This window comes from Nyctereutes procyonoides, unplaced genomic scaffold, assembly GCF_905146905.1.
Source record: "Nyctereutes procyonoides isolate TBG_1078 unplaced genomic scaffold, NYPRO_anot_genome, whole genome shotgun sequence".
NCBI lineage: Eukaryota > Metazoa > Chordata > Mammalia > Carnivora > Canidae > Nyctereutes > Nyctereutes procyonoides.
In genome coordinates this window covers 637,459-663,831 of record NW_026575037.1, presented here as the reverse complement: position 1 = coordinate 663,831, position 26,373 = coordinate 637,459, and the positions used below count along the sequence as shown (strand labels likewise).

Genomic DNA, 26,373 nt, shown 5'->3' with positions numbered 1-26,373 from the left:
CCTGTGCCTACTTCTCACCCCTGTTCATGAGGTTCTCTAAAGATGTGAACTGGGGCTGAAAATCTGGACCTGATATAAAATACTGTGACATTTGATTTGATTAAAAGCAATACGGGAATAGTAGATTCATCTTGGCTCATCCCACAGTCTGCCGTCTAATCCAATTTAATGGGAAATTATAGTAAAAAAAAACAATGGGTGTGTACGTGGTCATGGAGGCCGCTGGTATGTCTGTCAGTGGGGGACACAGAGTAGTGTAGTGTCACAAGTTCCATCTGATGTATGCAGATAAGACTCTGTAGTATTATAAAGGGATATAGAAATTGTTTTCTTTTTCAGGAGTCTTATCTTCCTGTGGGTGTAGTTCATGCTTTTAAAATGGATTTGTGGATGCAAAGGTTTACTTGAGAATCTCATAGAGCTGGATTAAAGATTCCAGTATCATTGGAGGGTTCTTAAAAAATCATACTTAATGCTGAGCTATGAAACAGATGCTGTAACTATTTTCGAACTGTGGGATCCTGAGGATCGAGTATATCCTGCTCCAAGTCCACTGACCGTGTCTATGTGTGTGAAGGAAGAACACAGGTTTGGCTTTGAGCTTCTAGGACATTTGTTGAAATTCCCGTCTGTGTGTATGTGATCCCTGTTTATTTACCAGTGAAGCTCCCTAAGGGAAGGATTGGAAGTTTTGTATACTTTTTTCCTACCTTTAGTTCTCTTCTTTCCATCTCTCAGACGTCCTGGATTTTTGTAGTTGGAGGCTGAGGAACTCCCCTGTTTCCAGGGGCAGAGTGCTGCAGAGTACTTTCTGATTATAGAGCCTTTCTGTTAGAAGCCAAAGCAAAGTTCACAGACTACTTCAGCTTCAAAGCTGCACTGTCTTTTCCTCAACCAGCACTTATATGACTTAGAATCTTGTATCATACTACTCCATTAGAAATGAAATATTTGGTTTCTGATTGGCTGAAATGAGTTCTATTGTCAGAGGTCAAAATCACCATGTTCTGGAATGTTAGCATGCATTGAGTCAGGTGGGTAATCTGAGTTCTAGAACTTAAGTGGCTTCTTCAGCACAGAAGTCAGTAACAGTTCTCCCTGGGAGAAGGACTCAAATTTTCTCCCATCATAGCACCTTATTGCTATTTTGTAAGCTACTTTTATCTTGTTCCTTCTCTGGGTGCTCCCAGTCCACATAATAGTTATTATGTAGTTATATGTATAATATATATAACATATATATTACATAGTTAGCACATAATAATTATTATGATTTCAAGAAATGTTTGATGCGTAAATAATGGCATGAGAACATTTAAAAAATAATATGTTATAGGTATAATGGTTCCTTGTGATGATCCTGAGTTATGATCAACTCTGAAAAATGCAGCATTTTTTCAACCCTATCAAGTATTGAGGATGGAGATGGGGGCAGGGATGGTTGGGGAAAGGTATATTATGAAACAGAAACACGAAGGATAGTAAATAAATAGGAACCAACCATGGCATGTTTCATGTTGCTCTGGGCTGCTTCTCCCCCTAGCCCCCACCCCGATTCACCCCCTTTTTTTTACTTGCCTTGTCAATGTGAGGAAGGACCTGGACTTTTGTTGAGACCCTGCAAAATTGCCAGGGAATCATGTCATTCTTGTGTGATTTGGGCTTTCCTTCCTCATTGTTCATCAGGTCAGTTTAAGCTTTAAACACCTAAACTGTGTAACACTGTATATGAAAATAAGATCATGTTTCAGACAAAGTGGGAAAGTCCCAAACACCTAAAAAAGATGAACTGGTGAAAACCTGGTTGACAACCCCTTCTTTTGTTTAGGGAGGTGTATGAAATAATCCAGGAACATTGTCTCTTTTGGGAGAGGGATGCTATCAGATGAGAATGCTATGCAATAAGAATATTCTTCAAAAACTCAAGTGGCTGGGAGCTGGAGGGAAGAGAGAGCACTGCATGCTGTGCCTTATTTTGCATCAACCCCATCGCCCCCAGGAATACCTGAGCCCCAGTTGATCTCCTGATCTGGTGCCTTTGAATTTTCTCAGTGACCAGTGCTTCTAACAGTCACTGGACCTAGGAGACAAGTAAAAATGGATGTCATGTGCCATTGGAAATGCCAGAGAAATAAAGTAGTGTGTTATTTTTGAGTGGAGACTGTAGTCTTTTCAAAAGATTTTTATGGTCCAAAGGGAGAGCGTTGTGAGTGAAGGATCTCCATTTTTTTTAATTGGAGGGTGCTGCCCACATCTTCTGCCTTGCCTATCTTTACCAGGTCTTGCCTAGGTCAGACAGGAGGTTCATGAGACACCGAATCCTCATGAACAATTTTTTACTTTCCTGTAGCTTTCTGTTTTAATAAAGTCAACTGAGCCATACATAGAAGTGATCTCACCCAATAGGAGATACTTTCAGATTGTAATTAAGATCATGTAAACTTTTGAAGAGGAGAGAATTCTGAATCTCAAATCTTTTTTTAAAATCTGAGATTGCAAATTTGGCAGATATACTACCTTAATAATAGACATTTTATTTGAATAAATGTTTGGATTTTTTTTAAGGTAGATTAAAAATTCAGTATTGGAGATACCATTTGAGTATTATAGTAGAAAAATGTTCTCTGGTCCTCCAAAGTCACATAGATTCCATTCTTCCAGTGCTTTATTGACACATTAAAGAACGTTTCTTCTCAAGGTGGTAACATTTCTTTGCACTTTTATTCTGAATGATATATTTTTCCCCTGCATTTGCTGAATAGAATGTGTGAGGCTTATGTATTTCAGACCTATTCTATCTTCCATTATCTTACATGATTTATCTCCTACAAAGAGTGTTTAGAAAAATAATAAAAACAGGAATAAATGTTTTGGTGCAATAACAATTATTAATGGGATCCCTGGAGGCTGGTTGAAATTATTTGGTCTTCTGTGTCTTTTCTAGATATCCAGAATTTTTGCTTCTTTCTCACTTTAAAAAAATTCCAGTATAATCAGCATACAGTATTAGTTTCAGATGTACAATACAGTGATTCAACAATTCTATACATTACTCAGTGCTGATCAGGAGTGCACTCCTTCATCGCCATCCCCTATTTTCACCTATCCCCCCCCCCCCACCTTGCCTCTGGTGACCACCAGTGTGTTCTCTGTAGTTAACAGTTGGTTTCTTGGTTTGTTTTTTCTTTGTCCATTTGTTGTGTTTCTCAAATTCCACATGAGTGAAATCATATGGTATCTGTTTTCCTCTGACAGACATATTTCACTTGGCATTATATCTTCTAGATCCATCTATGTTGTTGCAAATGGCAAGATCTCATTTTTTCTTGTGGCTGAATAAAACTCTATTGTGTGTGTCTGTGTGTATTGCATCTTCTTTATCCATTCATCCATCAGTAGACACTTGTATTGCTACCATAATTTGGCTACTGTAAATGGCACTTCAATAAACATAGGATGCATATATCTTTTCAAGTTAGTGTTTTTGTATTCTTTGGGTAGATACCCAGTAATGGAATTACTGAATCATACAGTAATTCTATTTTTAACTTTTTGAGGACCCTCCATACTGGTTTCCACAGCGGCTGTACCAGCTTGCATTCCTACCAACAGTGCATGAGGGTTCCTTCTTCTCCACATCCTCCCCAACACTTGTTTCTATTTTTTCATACTTTTTTTTCATATTTCTATTGGACAGACATTTCAGTTGAAGATGGATTATTCTCCACCAAATAGTATCTTTTTTAAAAAATAATGAATGTGCAAAAAAAAAAAAACAATAATGAATGAAATAATGCTTTATTTCTCTCCTAACTTTTAAAATGTGAACATTCTGTAATTTAGTCACAGCCTTTACTTCCAGGTGACTTCTTCATTTGGTCTCAATTCCCTTCTAAACAACAAACTCTTATTCCGGGAGGCAGTTAGCTTTTCATCATTCTTTCTGTCTAGGTAACATCCAAGGACAAACCCCATAGGCACAAGTATATGTACCCAGTGGTCATGAACCATCTGAATTACGTTCATCTTAAGTGCTGCAGCCTGGGTAGCTCCAATGACCACCAAATAGCATCTTAAATCACAATGCTTTAAGAACTTAAATGTTTTTCAAATTAAGCTCCTACAAGATCAAATTACATATTTTTCACCTTATCTGGTTTTAGCTGAAAACCATTTAATTTGTCTCTTCTTTAGAAAAAGAAACAGAACACATTTCATTTTTATATAGAATAAACTTTGTTTTTATTATAGACATAGATCAAAAATAAAAGTTTTTATGTACATATGACATGTAGTGCAAACGATAGGCTTTTAAATACCATGGATAGACATGTTGTTGGAAACAAAACGAGATGAATCATGGATGTTAGGATGGTCGTCCTGGAACTGCAGGAGGGGGTCGCCTAGTGAAAACAAAACAAAACAAAACAAAACAAAACAAAATAACAAAAAGAAAAACACAGATGCAGAGGAAGAAAACAATGTTTAAAGTAGAAAACAAATCCAAATAAAAGCATGCAAAATGAACCCACGAAAGTCAAATTCAAATCAGACAAAAAACATGCAGACATGCAGGAGAAATGAGAGAACCACATGGCAAAGTTAGCAGTTCCCAGGACTTTTCCTGGCTATCAGCAGTGTGCTAGGTGTGAGCCATTTGAGCCCACTCCAGAATCTTCTTTTGTACCCTGGGATGATAAATCCATGCAATCATATTCAGGAGACCTGGAAATAGTACTAGAGCCAAATGCCTTTATCACTTTGAGTATTTGCTTCTGAGCCCTGAGTTTGTGACATTGTTACCTCCAAAGGGAGAAGAAGTTGATATAGAAATTGACAGGTAAAATTTTTTTTTAAGGTGAGGTAAATTAGAAGGTGTTAAGAGATCAGATGAGCAATGTAATCATAATGCAGAAAATGTCAGGGGTTGATCTCGGGGCGGGGGGGGGGGGGGAGGATTTGTAAATGAGAATCTGCTCCGAGTGAATATCCTGATACAATAGCCTTTCCAAGCCCAGGGAAACCACAAAGCTAGTCCTGGTCCATGGGACCCTGGGCTTCTGTCTCAGAGTTGCGTACAATTAAAGCTCTGATTTATTCGGAACTGGGTGCAGGGTGAAGGAGACTGAGTTTGCCAGACTTTTTTCCATATCCCTAGCTTGGCTGGCATCTTGTCAGGCCTATCGTTGTGAAATAAGGGTCTAGAGTGAGCTGTGCTTCATTTGGACATCAGCCTCTCTGGATGATTCGCTGCTAGAGGAGTAAACTCTACACTGCAACAAACGGCTCTGTCTGTAAGTGGGAAAACAGCAGGCCAAGTGAAACTTTCCCATTGGTTTCCAGCAGAAATCTGTACTTTCATTTCCTCTCTCTAACCAAATTGGTAATGAATTCCACACTACAGCAGGCCACAGAACTGTGAGGTTAGCTCAGTACCCTGCTCCCCGCGGGACTTCTTTTTTGGCTATTCATCCAGGTGTCTGACAACATACTCACTGCCATCTTACTCTTGTAACACTTCAACTGAGTGGAGCAATGAAGTCTACAAAAAACAAAAACAGAAACAAACTTTTTCATCTTCTAGGAGATGTTTAATGGAGCCAAACTGCACTATTTCTGAGCAGTGGTGAAAAAATCTTACCTTCCCTGAAGTCCGAGACCAATTTTTCTTCGGTCCAATTTAAGCTGGCTATGCTAAGGAGGCCTCTCATCCATTTAAATGATGAAGAACTTGCTTTTGGTAACCTTTCAACTGCGGGGGGGTCTGCAAGCCTTTAGCTTTAGAGATCCAGGTAATGGGGATCCCTGGTGTTTTCATGAAGAAAGTGTAATTAAATTCCTGTCAGGCTCAATGAGATTTATCACCTGCCCAGCAAACAGAAACTATTTTTGAGTTCTGAAGGGGCTTTAGAACATTTTAATTACCTCAGCAGGGTGGGGAGGTGAGCCATTAAGTCCACACTGCTGAAGAGACATTCTGTTAGCATATGCCAAAGCACTTTCCTGTTTGAGCTCTTTGGTGTTCTAATCCAGAAACAGGATCAGAAACTCTATGTCTTGGAATATATTTCACCTGACAGCTAGAATGTTTGCTTCAAACATCAGAATGACATTTATTCCCTCAGGCGGCTCCTTTCTTTTCCTCTTCACTTTCCTGCACCAACTTTCCTCTCATTGCCAAAAAAGCATGTCGATGATGACACATGCAGTGGCTCAGAGTTAGTTCTATGATGGATCTTGGTGGTTTGAATTTTCACGATTTATCTTCCAGAACCTTCTATGTTACTTACACAATGCTGAAGTGCCCAAGGCAAATGCTGAAAATATTTGGGCTTTTTACATGAAGGCCTATAAACGTACATCATACTCTTGCTGAATTGGAACACTGAGTTGAAATTCTGAGTAGTTGACAAATTTTAAAGTTTGGCCTGCTACTCTTTACCATACAGGCAAATCTACCTAATCAAGGTTATAGTTTCATGTTACACCTTCTTGAGTATTCTGAAAAATAGCTTCAAAGAATTGTTTGGCTAGAACAGGAAGGTAAGGAGGCAGGAAAAACTGTGTATGGAACATGGGCATTATTCAAATATAAAAGACTCAATTATCAGTAAGAATGATGGATTATCCATATTCTCTTGGATCTACCTCAATGCTGCAATCTGTTCTAATGGTGAAATTCCCCTGGCAAGGTCCCTGGGGAGGTCTTATGACTTTTTTTCTTTTCTGTTACAACTTCACAAAACATTCTCTGCTTACTTTCTTTGCCCATCATTTAGATAACTTAGTATCTCAGATCAGTGGGTGAGCCTGAAGGCTTGGGTAAGTTTTCCTTTGATAATCTTTAAATTTTATTTTATTTTATTTTTTATTTTTTTAGATGGGATGTTCCCATTTTTATTATATTTTATTCTTTTTAAAGATTATTTATTCATGATAGAGACAGAGAGAGAGAGAGAGAGAGAGAGAGAGAGAGAGAGAGAGAGAGGCAGAGACACAGGAGGAGGGAGAAGCAGGCTCCATGCCGGGAGCCCGACACGGGACTCGATCCCAGGACTCCAGGATCGTGCCCTGGGCCAAAGGCAGGTGCTAAACCACTGAGCCACCCAGGGATCCCCAATCTTTAAATTTTAAATCAACCTGGATCCATTCATTTACAAGAATATAATGGGGGAATGTAATTCCTTTAAAGGAGCTATTTTTTTCAGGAGTGAGAGAAAAAGTAGTATGGAAAACTATCTGAGTCTTCCACAAGGCTTACTAAGAGTCATTGCATGTATGTCTGCTTTCATGCCTCTGTTCTTATGTGATCTTCCTCCTTGGGTCTGGTACATTGCTGTGACAAAGCATGGGGGTCAAGAAGATTGTCCTGGGAGCTTTAGTTGCTCTTATATTTGATTTTATCACCTGACTTTGTGATAGTGACAGTCTTGTAATGGACTAATCCTGCTCAATGCCTTTTCTCTCTTATCTAAAGCCACCAAAGCATTGTTTCCTCACAACACTAGACCTGCTTTATGTTTTATGAACAAAGCACTGATGGTCAAATAAGTCTGAGAAACATGTAGACACTGATCTTCTCTTAGAGATTCACAATGCAATCTGATATTAAAACTTCTGTTAAGTTTTCCAGTAAAGAAACATTTAATTTTTAATCATCATTTCCCAAGTATGCTTAATTAAGAAACCCTTGGTATATGTACATGCAAAACCTACTAAAATCTCATGGAATGAACTTTGGGAAACTCTAAGACTGCATCTCTATTTTAGCCAGCATCTCTTGCATGTATTCTAATTATTAGGCTGCCACAGTGTGAAAAAATATCAACAAATGGTCTTCAAAGTGGCAATGCCAGATGTGTGTTGAAGTACTAGGAAGTAGGGTATGAGATCTGTCTAACCAAACACCAGATAGATTTCTCAGTATGAAATTTAAAGATTCCAGCAGAAAAACAAGAATATTGACAACTGAAAAGATATTTACTTCCATGCCAAAACTATTTCAAAAATATGAATAGTAATTTGCCAAATAGTTAGCAAATAAGTAGTTTGCCAAATGAGGTCCTTTGGTTTTGGTAATTTCCATTAGAAACTACTGAATAAAGAATCACACAGTAAAACATACACATGTACACACTCACACACCCCACACAAGTGTACAGCATGATTCTCATCCTATCTTTTCTAGTAAGAAGCTTCCTTTGAAGGCATTAATGGCTCTACTCATGGAAGATGTACAGATATGAAAAAGAAATTATAACAGGAAAGCATGAATTAATACAGCAATCTTTGCAATTCATCTTTTCCCAATGAACATATCCTGAACACAGAGGGAAAGTAAACCAATATTCATCTTTTCTCTTCTTGTCTTCCTATTTTGGATGGGTGGTTCAACCTGGGACTATGTACATTGATAAGGAACCTATTATCAAAACTCTGTAATAAAGAGTCTTACTCTGTGTTCTGGAACCTGCGGACAAGGATGTGTGCAGCTACTGTTTAGCACTCTTCCATTTCCTTAATATTAGGGAAACTAAAAGGGTAGCTTCTCCCCTCGATGCCCAATGAATAAATAATGGAGGCCAACTATTGAGTCAAGAGCTCAATTACTTTCTGTAAGAAATGCCTTCTGTGGACCTAACATTTGGGCAGAGTGTTCTTCCTCTTTTTGCTTCCCAGGGTTTTTTCATGAACACTTCCTCTTTAATGGCAAAATAAGAATGGTGCCTCTTGTCAAGTGTCACATTGCACCCCTGCAACTGTCTAAGGCATGTGCCCCTTTTAACCTAGTTCAGCAATGAATTTGAATCAGAAATAAAATGTCTCCCACTCTCCTGCCTTTGATTTGTCTGATTTGCTCCCTTTAAAAAATATTGTCCTCCCCCCAATTAAATGACAGTAATGCCAAATGTTATTATTCCCCATTTCAGTAATTCTGGACCAATTTGATCAAAAGGGTTATAAGTATTCAGACATCTCAGGTCTTACCGATATGCATAGATATGAACCAAATGTATTATACAAGAACGAGGAAGGGGGAGTCCTTCAAGTGTTATCATTTATTTCAAGTTCAGAAATACAGCTTCACATTTTCACAATAGGTACGTGTAACCTTCAAGAATGATACAGGCTTGAGAAACTTGCTTCAAAAATTCCATTCACAGAGTCCATCCATATATCAGCAGTAAGAAATCTCGAAAGTGCCAAGAAGACAGTGGAAAGTATTCTGGCTCAAATTAATTAAAGAATCAACAGAGAAGGTAAGATTTTGCTTCTACACACTGCTGCTTCATAAAAAAGCAAAAGAGGAATTTGATTCAGAAAAGGGAGAAAAAAGAAACATAGATGGGCAAACAAAACAAAGGCTGTACATATGAAATTAATCATAAATCAAGTATTGGTGAAATTTCTGGTTGAGAGGAATCGTTTTTTATCAAACTGGCAACAGACAATGCAAGAGGTTGACAGAGTAATTTTTATAATACTTTAAAAAAATTACACAATGAGCAGAGTTTAAGGAATTGAAAGGGTAAAAATTAAGAAATGAATGCCTTGAGCTGAGCCATGTGTGAAACCCCAGACCAGAGTGGTGAGAAGTCTCACCAGTATATACCAGTATGAACAGGTCTTAAGACAAACAGGAGACTCCTCCTTGAGTTTTCTCTCTTGCTCCCACACATATACACATTCTTACACATATATACAAGTAGCAATGCATATACTACATATGCTTCAAAATATTCTTAAAGTTTCACAATACAGAGCACCACACAATTTAAAGCATACCAACTAGACAGGATGACTTAAGATTATCTAGAAGACACATGTGAACTTTTAAGAAAGGAGTGAGTGATCTAATGGACTAATATTGTTTCTCTACACTCATCTAGCTTTATTCACATTAAACTCTGAGCTCACAGCTCCTCTTGGTGAAATGGATATAAAACTCTCAGTTTGAGTCTCATATCTTATCTCCCTTGAGTGGGTTCCACAGTTCAGAGACCTACTATTTAGGCTTTATTCTCAAATACTTATCTTTCAAATACTTATCTGGTTTGCCAAATGAGAAATATTTACCTGAAAGAGGAGATGGATGACCTACCTCTGAGGTATTAACTTCTTCCCTACATTTTTTGATAAATTTACTCCAAAAAGTCTGCTCTTTTTATTATATTGCTTGATCTCTCCAATTTATTTTTTTGACATTTACTATGAAGAATAACTATGTAGACCAATTTAAGCTTTTCAAGATTCAGCTCAGCAATCCAAGAATAATTTATAATTCCAATCAGATATTTTAAAAGTATGTTTCCCGATCTTACACTATATTTGGCAAAGGTAATTTCTTCTTAGATAGCAGTGCTGTGGACTTAGGTACAAATGTCTGTGGATGTTACTCTACTGTGCTGTCATGGTAATTCTGAGCTTTGTGTCTGTCCTGGAAAAATTTTGTATGCCTCATGTATGTTATCATTGTCATATAAACCACTGTTATCATGTATTACAGCAGACCCTCCAAAGTGAGCTCTTGTATTAACAGTTTAAAAATATTTTCATACCCACACATACAGCACATGTATACATAAATATTTACACCCATACATAGCATATATACACAGTGCACATACATTCACACTCATGCTTGTGGCATTTTAACAAGTGCTTTTAAACCTACCTACCCAAAGGGGCACAAAACACAGTACTTACAGAAATGAATTCACCATGTATATACTGTATACATAGACACATGCATAGAAAATAAGTTTGTACACAGAAAACATCAACATTTATCACATACTGGTATTAGGTCCCATTTCATATTTGAGAATTATGGCTACAGTCTATACTAAAAAGTCATAAAATTAATCTATTATGACTATTTTTAAATTCTAAGTTTAGAAGGCTTACAGTTATATCACAGGAACTGGTTTCATTATGTTTTGGAACAGAATGAGTTTGAATCTGAACAAGTAGGCAATTTACTAATAAACCCTACTGCTCTTCTGTGCTATAAAAGACAGCTATAAGCAACATTCAGAAGAGTAATCTTGGTGGATGACTTCTGGAAATGCAATATATCTGTTCTAAATCAATACTATTTCAATAATCTGTTCACACTTGAGTAAACGGTTATTCCAATTAGTCAATAAGCATGCAATATTTAGCATGTGACAAGAAGTGATGTACCTATAAAACAAACATATACAGTTAATTCTTCCAAATCCTAAAAATATTGTATGTTTTATTTTATTTTGCTAGACATCTATTGTGTAGACCACATCAGAGCAATCAGGAGGAAGCCACACAAAAGATGAGAAGTGGTATGGGAAACTCTTAGAAAGCTCATTAAGCTACATTCCCACCTTAAGGCCTGGTATGGACAACGCACTTTAAACACATCTTAGAGCTTCCGACTTCATTCACCTTTACATTTCCTTTTTAGCAGGATGCAAACCCTTTGGGAAATGGCATTAATACTAATCATATGACATAGTACTGCAGCAAACAACGTATTCTCCAGCATGACTTCTGGAATTCCAGGGGAGGCTAGAAATAACTGAGAAGTGAGAGGACAAAAATGTGCCTACAAACAGAGACAATTGGGACAGTGAAACTGTAGGATTATAATCTGAGAGCAAAAGCCAAATATGACAAATGCCATTGTTTATGACTACATAAGATCAGTGGAAAGTTGGAAAAACATCTCCAATTTTCTTCGACATGGTTTGTGCTGATCTAAGAACACACCAGTGGTTATCCACAATATTTTCCTTTAACAGAAGGAAATTTTTGAAATACAGCAAAATGCAAAACCACATTTAGCACAAAGCCAAACCCCGAAGTATATAATGTTAGCTGCCTATTTTAGAGAATTCAAAGGAAGAAGCAAAGGGAATCCTAAAAGGAGGGAATTTTATGATAAGATCTCTGTAGATAATTTGTTTTACTATGGACATTTACGTAACACATTCCCACTTAGCTGCAGCACTATTTTAAACACACATTATGTCTCTTGCATATCTGTTCCATTCACAAAGAGTTAAGATTTTTTTCAAATGACGGAAAAAAAAGATATGAGAAGATTTAGGGTGCTGTTCTTTATACAATAACTTATAACTTAAAAGTTGAAATGTTCTTTTTATAAATCTTGTATTCTCTGATTTTTGCCTGTTATAAGTGGGCTAGCTGTAACCCTTTAAAATAACTTCAAGACAATGTCATTCAAGTTGGCAAGTTCTCTTTTTAATAATGGTTGAAAGTTTTTACTTCATACTTTATGGGTGTCTGCTTTGGGTATAAAGTACACAGGAAATTAAAGTGAAGTTAACATACAAATCATGTTTGCTGCTTTCAAAGGGAGACATTTCAGTTGGTGAAACCTGATTTACTTCTGTAGAATATGAAATAGTGTCATGGGACGCCACTATTCAGTGAGGACTTGCTCTGCTGTCTGGGAACAGTTAGCAGACGGAATTCCAGTTGGCTTCTGGCTGTTTCCTACATGCTAATCATTTGGTCCTAGGTAGTCTAAAACTCAGCCTTAAGACTGAACTATTAACCCCCAGGCTAAAAGGATTTAGTAAATTTTTGAAATGCTAGCATTTGCCAAGTTGCTTTAGATCTCGATGTCTTAATACCATTATTTGGAATGACCTGTATAGAGACTCTGAAATCCTACAACTGTAAAAGTGTGAGCTCTGCTCTTAAACCATGGCATCTCTTACTAAACGACTTCTATTTTCATTCTGGGGCTCCTTTTGAAAACAGTTATTCCAGAGTAAGGCTCAAGATATATTAAGAAAGCCTAGAATGGATGGAAAGTTACGTTAACCTAGTCTTAAAGGCAGATAAATTCTTACATGAGGGAATTACAAATTAGCATGGAAAGAGAAAACGTTTTGCTCCAACCAAATAAATAAATAAACTGGAGTTTGTGTCAATGTGTAGTTAGCTATGCCTAAAATTAGCTCAGTTTGAAAAATTAAATATCTTCCATGTCAGTCACTGTAACCCATAAGGAGATGAATATATATGTGAATAAAGAAATTATATGTTTCCAGACACTTCTAGAGATGTGATATTTTGCTTCTTCCTTGAACTCTGAAACTAACTAGCCAAATCTACTGATAGGCTACTGAAAATTAAGCTTTGATTTGCTGTTGAATATGCTTCTAGCATGAAGCAAAACACATTGGTATGAAGAGAAGCTCTCTAGAGCAAGCAATGCGTTAACTTTTCCTTTGCAAGCTATCTTGTGCTTCTGGAAAAGTTGTATTCTTAAGGAATCCTAATTTTTTTTTTTAAAATCACTTCCTAGCAGTCCTATGAAATAAAGAGGAAGGAAAGAAGATCTAAATAGGTAAGTATAGAGTAGAAGGAGATATTAATAATGGACAACATAACTTCTGTAAGCCAAAACAGAATGTGGGAAAATAAATATATGTATGGCTTAGGTCTAAGCCCACCATCTCATAGCTCTTAAGAATTATACTTAATGGGCTACCTGGTGGTTAACCTGGGTAGGCAAATGGTCTCCAAAATATAGGGCTGCTATACAAACCTACCCTTGGTCAGTACAACATAGAAAGCCTTGAAGGGTCAGCAGTTTTCAAGAGTCAAACTCCAAAGGTTTGATACACCATGAGCAACGAAGATGAGTAATGAATGCATTAGTAAAACTGGTTACTTGCCTACTGATGTCCACACATGCGACTACTCATGATTTACTGATCAAATATGTTGCTTTCGCATAATTCATTAGTAATTAATTGCCATGCCAGACACTTCGTTTAGTCTAACAGGGAGGATTCTAGTGGACGGATTATAGTGGGACGAGTTGGTGATGGGGGTGGTCTCCGGCTAGAAAGAGAGAAAGAGAAAGGTAAAGAAACAAGTAGAATATCTAAGCAGAAGGTTGTCCCAAAGACACTGAGAAAGAGCCATCATACACATGCCCATGCAGACAGGCCAGCAGGGGTGGTTGCCATCTGTAATGATTTGAACACTGTCACATTTCATTCATCTAGAATTTTGAAACCAAAAATTTCATACGCAAATCTTTCTCAAAACAGAAGCGGTTCCTCCCAAAACAAAACAAAACAAAAAAACCCAAACACCAAATCATTTAAAAACCATCTGAAATGTCCTGTGCATTTCTCAGCTGACAGACAATGACTGCATAGAGTGAACTGTGTTACATTATGCCTACTCCAGGAACTTTTAAGGTATATCAGGTCTCAGAGGATGATGATTTTTGAATTTTTATTTCCCTTTATGTAATATTCTCTTTTTACTGTCAGAATGCTAGTTATCACTTTTCATTGCCTTTAGCAGTAGCCTCCTCCAATTTGTTCTATATTTTATTTCTAATTTGAAGGGCACCAGAAAACCAGAGAATCGGGTTTTTGCATTCTCTACAGTAAGTGTAAATAGGCCCAGGAGGAGTATTGCTCACTTTCTGGTTGGTTATGATGTTTCTGAGAGCTGAGGTTGCCCAATACACAAACTCCAGATAATGAAATATTACTGTATGTGAGAATCTCAACATTACCTAGTAATGCTCTTTAGTTCCTGAACACATCCATTTATTTCCTAAATGTATTAGGATCTCTGTGTGTGTGTACTTGCTTTCATATGTAGTGTTTTGGGGAGTAATTTTTATAATCAACAAAATTCAACAAATTCTGCAAACTGAAACCTTTCTTCTTGATAAAACTGTCCCACTGGTTGTTTCAGAAAGATCCTTTTTGGAAGTATAGTCATGCCACAGAATTTTTCCTGTGTTAGAAACACTAATATGATTAAATCAAATGTCCCTTCTCAGGTATGAAGAAGTGAAGATAGAAAACTTAAAGGAAACAATTATGAAATGTGGAAAAAAAATCACAAAGGTATAAAACCTAGATAGTCAAGGAAAAAACGCAAAAGAGATATTGTTCATTAATGGTACAAATACTGGCCCCTTAGGCACAAACTCCTAGATATTAACAGAGTTCCTTTCTGCTCCTGCACCAGAAAAATGTCCAAGAGGCTTTAGAGGAAAGGTTTCCTTGGGAAGGTGCATTTCAATTTAACTCCTTATGCTAGTCTCCTTATTAGGTGGGCACTCGATTTCTTAAAGTCTGACTAGACATACCTGATAGGCACAGTAACCAAACTAAACCATCAATACTAGTTGTTGATTTGAGTAAAAAAACAAAAAACAAAAAACAAACAAAACAAACAAAAAAAAAACACCTTTTTTTTGCAGAAAGGGTACTGGCTACTCTGACCACCTGACATGTTTTGGCTATTCCCTGCTGGGAAAAATCTTCCCCTGATTTCCTTTTTACTTGTGTCCATGCAAAAGCACTGCCCATCCACTAGCATACTGCTCATGTTCATTTAAAATGGCCATATTTATTTGACTTCTGTCCTGAATCTTGAACCTTGAGTCACTTTCTCCTTTGTTGTGAAGTTTCTAGTGGCCAGAGGTCACACTCCTACTTCACTTGTCTCATACAACTTCTAGTGTGATGTTCTGTGCAATTATGTTCTCAGCGCTGTTTTTTTCTTCTGCTAGAAGTGCTATCCATCCTTCGAGGCTCACCTCCCCAACGTCTTCTCTAACCTACCTCTCCCTATCTTAATAAAGCTGCTTCGAAAGCATCTCAACATATGTCTGTTACAACCATCACAATCAATCCTAATTAGGTTTTTATGTTTTATCTCCACTGATGAGAAATGGGCTGTGTCTCACTCATCTTCCTGTTCTTGTGGTGTGTGCTTATCATTCAGCCACTGTACAACTGGACACTGACAACTAAATACAGTTATCCATAGAAGTAAGAAGCAATTTATGAATGCTTGTGATACTCACTGATCTTCACATTACATACAGGTATATGTTGGGAAGTCATTGCTGTTGCAGAAAAAAGAAAAAAAAGCTACAGCAACATGTAGGATTTTGACCCTTGGAAATGTTACCTGTAATGTATTTGCTCAATTCTTTAATAAATGTTTGGAATAAACGTTAAATAATAAGCCCCCTGTCCTCAGCGAGTTTGATAAATAGTCACATAACCCATAGAAATGTATTCTTAGAATTAAGCAGTTATGGCGGGGTGGAGGGAGAGGAGGAGTTGGCCAGAGTTTGGAATTTGAAGGAAGGAAACTCTACGAGAAGATTCAATATTAGGTTGGATTTTTTTTTTAAGTAGATCTTAAAACAAATTCATTGAGGGGCAGGGTACAATGTGGCATGGTGGGTTGGAAACTGTTTCATGCATACATGATAGCTTGGACCAAGGACTGTAGCCAAGAGAGAAAGGAATACAAACCGGGTTCTCTTCTGATCCTTTGGTTCTTGGCTTAAATGTCATTCCTTAGCCCTTCCTGACCATCCTAGAGTTTCCAACCACCCCATCCCCAATCACTTCATGATATTTGTGTATTTCATAGCACTTGACCCTGTTTGTGATTATGTATTTACTATATTATTGCCTATGTCCCGCAGTAGATTCCTTAAGAGCAAAGACCATATACTCTGTATTTATTATGTGTATTCAGCATTTAGTATAATGTAATCACATTATTAGATTAGAAGGCAGTGAATAAATATTTATTAATAATGGACAAATGAATGGCTGAAAAGTGCCTAAACAGAGATGCTTGGCCAGGTTAGAGCATAGGCCAGATCAAAGGGAGTAGATCCATTGGGGCCAGGAATATTTTTGAGGTGTTTCTGAGATGCTATTATTGAGTTTACACAGAAAGAGTTCTAGATCAGAAGTAAAAAGATGTGGATGCCTCCAACTGCCAATTTGTATAGTCACTAACCAACTGAGGTTCTCCAAGACTCAGTTTCCCCCTTACAGGCACCGGAGACTCAGACTAGATGATCTATAACACACCTTCTAGTTTTTATGTGGCATACATAATTTATTGAGCATCTACTATGTGAACTGCATTATGCTGCAATCATTTTTAAAAGCTCAGAATCTATTTAGAATGGAAGATGAGTGGGATAGACAAGTATACAAGTGGTTTTTACTATTGTACCCCATTTTAAGTGGAAAAAATGGCAAAATTTTGTACTTCAGACTCTAAGAATTTAGTTTGGAAGCTTGAAAATACAATGTGGTCAAAGCAGGGGCAAATGTGATTTTAACTGCAACATATAAAACTTGGAAGATGTAAGACAATAGTTACAATGAATTTATAAGAAACTAGAAACTATGTGCTGAAGATGGAAGGGCAGAGCTCAATGGTGGGGACAGAGAAGAGAGAGATTTAAATGCTATGATGGCACAGTTGCTCCTCATTAACCTCCTCCCCAGTTTTGGACTATGCTGATGGAACTAGAAAAGGACGATGGTAATGGGCAAGTCCAGAAAGAAAGCAAGGCAGGAGACTAGGGATTGCAACTTTCTGCTCTGTGCCAGGACTTTCGTTTGTCTTATTCACCACTATATCCCCAAACTAGCATAATCTTGGGCTCATGACATGCTTTCTCTCTCTTAATCTCTCTCTCTCTCTCTTTTTTTTTTTGAGAGAGAGGGAGAGAGAGAAATTGGGAGTATGCCAGTGGGAGAAGGGGTATAGGAAGAGAGAGATTCTTAAGTAGACTCCTGGCTAAGCAGGGAGCCCAATGATGTGAGTCTGGACCAACTGAGCCACCAGGTGCTCCTCATGGCATCCTTTTTTAATAAAGAAATTAGGAGAAAGGTCCCTGGGGTCCGTGGGTGGTTAAACCTCCAACTCTTGATTTCTCTTCAGGTCATGATCTCAGATCAAGCCCTGCAACAAGCTCCCCACTTAGTGGGGAGCCACTTCTCTCCCTCTGCCTCTCCCTCTGCTCCATGTGAGGTATTCTCTCTCTATCCAATAAATAAATATTTAAAAAAATAAAATTGGGAGAATCTATCCATTATGAGCTTCTTAAAAGTGTCCCTTAGTGGGGGTGTCTGGGTGGCTCAGTTGATTAAGCAACCAACTCTTAATTTCGGTCCAGGTCATGATCTCCCGGTCATGATCTCAGAGTGGCGAGATCAAGCCCCATGTTGGCTCCACTCTGGGCATGGAGTCTGCTTAGTATTTTCTCCCTCTCCCTCTGCCCCCCTCACTCTTATGCACTCTCCCTCTCTCTAAAATAAAATAAATAGGCACCCACACCTGTGTGGTGAATGAATGAGAAAATGAAAGACAAAATTTCTATCATGTTCACTCAAAAATAATTATGACATCTACAAAATATGCTCAGTTTCAGGTCAAAGTAACTCATATACGTACTTGGTAATTAAAAATCCTGAAAGATCCCCCTCCCTACCCTTCTGGAAAAAAATGAGCATCATTTCATTTCTAAAATAATAAAACTCTACTAGAAAGCAATTCAGGAGGAGCATTAAGTTGTTCTGTGTGATTTTCTTAATAAGCAATGGTATTTGCCAACTTCAACACCAGAAATACATTTAAGGTTTACTGTTAAAGTTCATTTCATTGGTCTAGTTCCTAACCATTCAAAGAGTTTCCAAAGACATTCACCTCATAAGACAGTTTGTTTTGGGCAAAGTTATTTGTTTTGTACCAAATTTTCCTCAGTTGCTTTGTTTAGTGATGGGCTTCATTAAGTAACCCATTACATTGAAATGGAGCATCTTGCATCACTTAGTGTTTATTGAAACACTGTGTTGTGTGTGGGCGGTTTATGGTTAGGACAGAAGAGCCATGTTTCTGCTTCCAAATCAAAGGGAGAGATGTAATACTTGTAGTTGCATTCGTAGCTGCAGGGATGAACTTTTTACAGTCTTTTGGACAATGACAATTTTTGTAAGGAAATCCAATGCTCACACAAGGTGGGTGGCATTGAAAGGGAGAACCTGGCTTTACTGATAAGAGAGAAGAATGCATTATTTTGTCTTACTGTCTCTTTCACTTCTCTTCTAAGAATGGAAGGATTAAAACTTCAGCTGTTCTGTTTTGGGTTAGTGGGTTCTGAGTATTTATGATGTGAGGCCAATCATTGTAGGGTTGAGAATATGAATATATATATATATATGTATATATATATATACATATATATATATAGTGAGAGAGAGAGAGAGAAAGAGAGAGAGAATATATAGAAAATTCTACAGGCAAACTGCTTGCGGGGTACATCAGCATGTGGGGTTTCTCTAGTTTCTTGCTGTCAGGTAGCACAACACCGGTTGTTGAAATGGCTTGGTCTTTCTGCCCCTGCCCTTATTCTCTGTCAGAGTGGGAATTATGAGACTGGTAAATGTGTGAGCCAGACTGGATCTGTGTAGCCCAGTCTCCTTCCTTTTCTATGTTTACACCAAGATTTCATGGCTCCCTTTCCAGGATTCTTTCTATTGGACAGTTACATTAGCACATTCTGAGGCAATGGTTCTCAAATTGGACCGTGCATCATAAGTCCCTGGTGGACTTGTTAAAACTCAGATTGCTGGGCACCACACAGAGTTTCTAATAGGGTGAGACATTTCTAGCAAGTTCCCAGATGCTGCTGATGCTGCTGATCCTGGGACCATGTTTTGAAAACCATTGTTCTAAGGCACAGTAAGTGATTTTGAGCTTGCTTTATTAGCAATTCAAACCACTTGCCAGATATAGTACAAGCAAAAAGTGAAAGTACTGGGAAAAAAATCTTAAGAAGGGTGAAGAAATGGTTGTAGAAACACTCTGAAACATTTGGGAATTAGACTTAAGCATGGGTCAGCTCAGTTTTAGGTTTATTTTATAATAACTAAGATAGTATACTCCGGTAATTTTCTTGTTAATCATCACCCCCTACTTGCTTAGGGACACTTGTATTTGCTTATGAAAATGGCAGTAAGTAAGGAAAGTAAGCATCTGTAACCATGAATTGCAAATTCTCATCTTTGGAAAGGGTATGTATGACTGAAGTCCACCTAATTAGCTAGGTGAACCTACTCCTCTACACACACAAAAAAGAAAAGAAAACCCTCAAAAAAGATAAAGATGAACACATCTAGAGGAATGATATCTGCCTACCAGGGTAGTATTTGCATAAAAACGGATATGTAATAGGCTTCTCTTATACCACAAGTTCTACTTATTAAATATAATTGAGGCTTTAAAATACATCTGTCTCAATAATTCAATTTACATATAATTACATATTACATATAATTACTTTTAGGAGGATGGGAGAGTTATACATCCCAGGTTTCTAGAAGCCACAAAGATCTGATACCAACTTGCCCAACTTGTTTATCTTACTGATGAAACAGGTAAAAAAAAAATTTAATGAAGGGTTCTGTGTACTGAACCACAAGAAGTAAGACTACATCTGGTGAATTTCTTAGAAAACAGAACAAAATAGAACTAAAACAAAAACTGCTTCTGAGTTTTCTAAAACCATAAAGAGCATCTCCCGTACTGGGCTCTGTTGGACTTGTCTTTAAAGCAGACCCAGGCAAAAATGGCTCCGGTAGGGACGCCTGGGTGGCTCAGCGGTTGAGCATCTGCCTTTGGCTCAGGCCGTGATCCTGGGGTCCTGGGACTGAGTCCCGTGTCAGGCTCCCCAGAGGGAGCCTGTTCGACCTCTGCCTATGTCTCTGCCTCTCTCTCTGTGTCTCTCATGAAAAAATAAATAAAATCTTTTTAAAAGAGTTAATAAATAAAATGGCTCTGGTGGCATCGGGAAGCTTGGTTGGGGGATGCCCAGAGTATCTCCCTCTCGGGAATAGTAATGCCTTGTTTGTCCACGAACCTCTTGAATTAGTTAATCCTTGGATCATTTCTCAAAGTTTAAAGCATGTATATAGAGTTTACACACAGTTTATCACCTGAGTGACATTATAAACTTCCTAAGAACCCAGATTATTCCTTATCCTAGTCTTCCACAGCACCTGCAGAGGGCAGCGTCCCCACCGGTAGTTCAGTGTACAGGAATGCAGATACCCAGTGACAAATCAGGAGCACGGTGCTAGGTGATATGGAATGGCAACTGACTAGGATCCAGGACTTCCTCTTGCAAATGTCTGCTCTATCAGATAACAAGATGCAGTATTTTAAACACAGTTGTGTTTGTGCTTCGCTTATTTTAAGCATTTATTAACAAGACAGATTTTACATATCTACAAGCTATGAGGCTGTTTTAAAAAAAATGCCACAATGGTCAGGATATGGTCCACATGGAAGACAGTATTTTGTAATTTATTATTGAAAATACCATAGGCTGCTATCCAGCATATTTTTGGCCTTCTCAGCTTAGTAAGAAAATGAGTTGATACTGTCCAAGAATCATTTACAGTAGATGTTGGAAAGAACATAGGACTTGGAGTCTACTTAAAGGGTCTAAAGAATTCTCTAATATGATTCGTGCTACATGTTAGAGCCAGCATTTCTTTCCCCTGTGAAAATGAACCCATGCCTTTATAACATGTGTCACTGGGAAAGTATGAATCAGTTGACAGAATTTGAAGTAAGAACATAAGGGGGAAAACAGTCCACAATTGTTATTCAATGATACAAACATCTAATATCCTGTATAAATTAGTCTCTGAGATAAATGGTAACATAACCTCCCTTGCCACATTTGCTTTACATGATATTAAATATCTGACTTGGATTTCATTCACAGGGATGGTACAGATCTCTCCACTTCTGTGGTTGCAGCAAAAAGGCAGCCTGAAGGACGATATGCCCACATTAAGTCTGCTCGGTTGGTGATTTGTAAAAAAAAAAAAAAAAAGAGTTTTACAGTAGCATTTGGCCAGGCAAGCTTCTCAATAGAACAGAACGAGATAGAGTGTTTGTGTTTAAACTGGTCCTTAAAATATACTAAATATTGGGCTAATTCCAAAAGAAATTCCAAATTAGAACTGCATGTCAACTCATTTTGTATTCTTTCATTCTCTCAATAAGCCCTGTTTACGTGCTGCATGCTGTATTAACAGTCAGATGTCCAGAGACGTGATCCCTGCCTGGGAGTCTCTCCGAGATGGGGAGAGATACAAGAAACTGTGATGACAGTGCGATAGTTGGTAATGACAGGACTGTGCCTAGGAGCTTCCGGGGCCCCTGGAGTCTTAGCCTGGGACTGGAAGGGGGTCAGAAGGGCCTCCAGAAAACAAGGGAAGTTGAGGGGACTGGCAGTCCAGAAATAGGAAATAGTATGTGTGAGGGAAAAAAACACTAGAAAAAGTGCTGTCAGTTTGAGAAACCAAGTGTTGTCTTGTTCTTTATCAGAAGTGACAAAATTATTTGTTTTGCACTGAGTCCTAATTCATAAAACAGATAACTTCCAGGGTTTAGGGTTATATTAAAATATGATTCCTCAAAAGCCCGGCTTTCGAGATTTTAAAAAATGTTTTAGCCTCTGTACTATATCACTGATAACAGATAAACTGGATGGAGGGAAAGAGGAAAGAGACGCAAAAAGCAGAAGGTAAGAGGAATGCAATGGTGAGAAAAGCGTACAGAGAGAAAGGATGTGGTTTGAAAAGAGCTTTACCTACACGTGGCTAGTGAATGAAGCTAGGCAGTGTCCCTTCCGATGATTCCCCACCCCCCCATTTCTCTCCCTTTTTCTCTTTCCTCCCTTCCTCCCTCCCTTCTCTCTCTCCCTCTCTCTTTTGAGAAATCCCCAAAGAGATCTCCAAGAACTTACATGATGTAGAAACCTAGTCCCATTGATGTTGCGGGGGCACAACTATTTCTAACCCTCTTCATCTTCTTCTGTCCTCTTCTGTCTGCCCTTCCCCTCATTCCCAGCTCAGGCACCAGGGACAGGGGTTGGCCAACCCCGCCATTTGGGGGAAGGAGGAGAGGTTGGGAAGGAGGTGCTAAGAACCAGCTACTGGGAGAGGCAACGTCCACTTCTGAGATGCACATTCCTCTGTCATCTCGAGTCAGTGGGAAGAAGACAAGGGGGCAAGGATGGGGAGGGAAAAGACGACCCTTCGAAGGTCTACACAGAGCTGTAACATTCATTTCTGGCTTAGAAAGACAGAAAAGACTCTTTACCCCTCTCTGGTAGAAAGCAGGAACCTTGCAGGTGTGAGTATCTGACTTGGGGTCTTACCTCAGACAGAGCAAACATGTAACTAGAAATCTTGATGGCAAATTTCACTTTCCAATGCCTTTTATTTTAGTAACAACAACAACAACACATAGAGAGGGAAGAATTTGAAGACTTAAGAGATTTATGTTGCACCAATGTTTCATTTCTGCCTGACTGTGATACCTGGGGAATTCAAAGGCCAGTTTGAAATGTACCACGTGGTATTCCTCTGGCCACTTATGTCTCTCAGTCCAAGTGGCAAAAATGGAGACAAAGAGTTACCATTTACTAATTACAATCCCAGTGATAAAAAAAAAGAGAAAGAAAGAAGAAAAGAAAGAAAGAAAGAAAGAAGAAAGAAAGAAAGAAAGAAAGAAAGAAAGAAAGAAAGAAAGAAAGAAAGAAAGAAAAAGAAATCCAGCAGGAGGAGCTCTAACATGTCTCAGAGCTCAAAGTTTAAAAACAAAAAAGTTTAATGCAAACACAAGAAAACAGAGAAGCAGTTGTGCCTTGCAAGCTGCCATGTCGGTGGACAAACATGTGACTAAAGTCCAATTAAATGGTCGGTGCGCAGGCAGGTGACGATCCTGGCCGAGGCCGAAGCACCAACAACCCCCCCTTCCCCACCCCCAGTGCCACCTTCCATGAACCCCCTTGTTCTGATGCAGCTAAACTGGGATTAGAGCTGTGGCAGTTAGCTCTTACAAAAGTGAGAGCAAAAGGCCGACTTTGAGACAGGTCTAGAAGCCATTCTTTTCCTCCTACAGTGTCATACTGTCTCTACACGAGTCTGGGACACTGGCTCCAGCACTGCATTTAAAAATGGATTTTTTTCTCAGCGGTTGGCAGCACTACAAAAATTCCCAAACGCTCCCTCTCCTTCACTCAGTGGCTTGATGGGTGCTTTTTTAAAATGAGGGAAATGCTCTCTTTGTAAAAATTGGTGCTAAAAGGGCAAAGAATCATATGTCTCCTGGGCCATGTAAAGAGTCTGCAGAAAGAATTATAGCTTTCTAACACACACGCACACACACATCAACTGGAAACAAAGAATTTACTCAGGAAAACATTGAGAAGTATATGAATATAACAGTTATAGGATTTGGGGGTAAGCCTTTCCATTTTGGACAGTGTTGTGGGAGTGGAATGGACGAGTGGGCATACAGGATGGTCAGAATTACTTAACCTGAAGGAAACTTGCAACCAATCCCTTTTAATCTATTGCCAATAAGAAGTCAAACTTTTTGTTTTACACCTTAATGGTATGCCCACATTTTAAATTTTTATACAAGCTTCTACAGAAACTTTAACTAGACCAATTCAGACCAAAAGTCACTAAATAAAGCTAGTCTAGACGGAAAAATCTATGAAAACCATATGTCTTTTAGGCATCTGCCTTAAGAAAACTGCCATCATCCTGGAGAAATAGTTCACAAAATATGCTTTCAGGAAAACACTGCTGCGATGACCATGGGGAGCTGTGCTTAAGAAGACAGTTGAGCTAGGAGAAAGTCAAGCCAAAATGTTTACCAGTGAAAGGCTTACATGTCTACATACGTCTGTCTGTAAACATCACCTAAATGACAGGCAGAGGCCGACATCATTTCTATTTCTGTTATCTTAGAAGGGATCAGAAAAGTTAGTTTTGTTCCTCCACATTCCTGCAGAATGTTAGACCAAGGGATCTCAGAGCCACTCTGTCCTCACTCACAGAAAACGGTTTTGGATAATGTTGTATGTGGATGAGGTCAAAGAACCAGAACATTTTCTTCTGATTATTTCCTCATCCTGCTGGCCTGCCAAACACAGGCAGGAGGCAGGTGTCCGACTAAGTGACTGAACGATGACTGTTCCGTGTAGTTGGATGGAGGGCCCTCCGGAGACAAAGGGACTCAGGACTAGGGTACAAAGTGAGAGTGCAATGAGAATGCGGTAAAGAGAAATTGTTCTAAAACCCTGCTCTCCCGATTTAATATATTGCTCTCTGGAGACAGTGGTCAGAGCTAACTTTGTTATTCTGGCTACATATTCTTACATCTCAAAATGCACATTTAATAAGTAACCTGAAATCCATAGGGAAAAAAAAAGAGAAAAGCAAACTTTTATGATAAAAATAACAACATTTTAACTGAAAGCTCAACAGTCTATGGAGATTATGAAAGTATTTATAAATTACCAAGATACCTTATAACCCTCAAGAATATTTTCTCCTTGCTCAACAGGCCAGGGGACTTTGGAACAACAAAGTAGCAATGGCTAGTGGCATGAATAGGTCATTTGGTCACCTAGAGGGTTGTGAATGCAGGATGTATATTGAATAGCTACACGTGGAGAAAAGGTCCTGGGTTGGAGGAGTCAGGTATAGCATAAAAGAAGGAAATTTAAAAGATGTGGTCAGTCATACACTAAAGTTTCAAGCACAGAGGAAAACACTATTTCAACATGCTTATTCAAAGATACTGTGCTTTAAAATGAGTTTTCAATATACTTAGTTTTCAAGTAATAGGATGCTAAGGGGGGTAAATGCAGAGCGTTTGAAATATTAAAACAAATCAAGCAATCATAGCAACACCCCTCACTACAGATTCCTAAACTGAACGATAGGGCATTTAAGTAAGTTAATCGAAGTCTGATGAGTCACTGGGATTTCTGGGGTCCACTAATTTCAGTCCCAAGTGCTCTGATACTACTTTTGTTGAGCTAAAATGACAAGTTTGCTTTCTTTCAAATAATATGTGTAGCATGGATTTTATTTTGACTTCGGATCCAGATATGTGGAGGGAAATTACTGCAGTGGTTTCTCTAGTTAACACATTTACTAATGTTTCCTTAATTTTCCACCCCAAGAGGCAATAATTAAGGTAGAATTTGCCTCACATGAAGTTTTATTATTTTAGTTATTAAAATATTTTCCAACACTACCACGAAGCAAAAAGAAGTTCTAGTTGATTTAAAAATAAGTAGATGTTTTCCCCAGGTTTTATAGCTTTTCCTCCGTAAATGGTGGTCTAAAGGTGGAGCAGTGTATAGACTTTCTGGCAAAGTCCCTTGAATGTGATTCTAAGGGTAGATTTATTTGAAGGAAAAAATTCATTCACTCTTAAAATTGGCTTTGAGAACAATCCTAATATAAACTTAAAAAAATACACATGGTACAGAATATATCGCATATAAATATCCATTCCCCAGTGAAATAATTTCATTTTAGACTTTCTGGGCTACAAAGTCTTCCTCATCTACCCTCCTAAGCGATCTCACTATAGATCAGTGTGATATATACTGACCAAGAGAAGTGTCGATAATGCTGCCTCATGCAAATCTGAAACTAGAAATAGGTAATATTT

The 26,373-nt window shown here is 38.3% G+C and overlaps 1 protein-coding gene across 3 annotated transcripts in view; it reads right to left on the bottom strand.

Moving 5' to 3' along the window:
* Positions 1-4,263: 4,263 nt before the first annotated feature.
* The window catches only part of DNM3 (dynamin 3), a 555,059-nt gene continuing 532,949 nt past the window's right edge, over positions 4,264-26,373 (bottom strand). For 2 of the 3 annotated variants that reach the window (XM_055319207.1, XM_055319208.1), the window contains one exon: positions 8,470-13,860. In XM_055319207.1, coding sequence (XP_055175182.1) covers positions 13,791-13,860 — 70 coding nt within the window. In that variant the 3' untranslated portion in view covers positions 8,470-13,790. Of the gene's footprint in view, positions 4,404-8,469; positions 13,861-26,373 lie in introns of those variants that run through there. The other variant, XM_055319209.1, reaches the window with a different exon arrangement.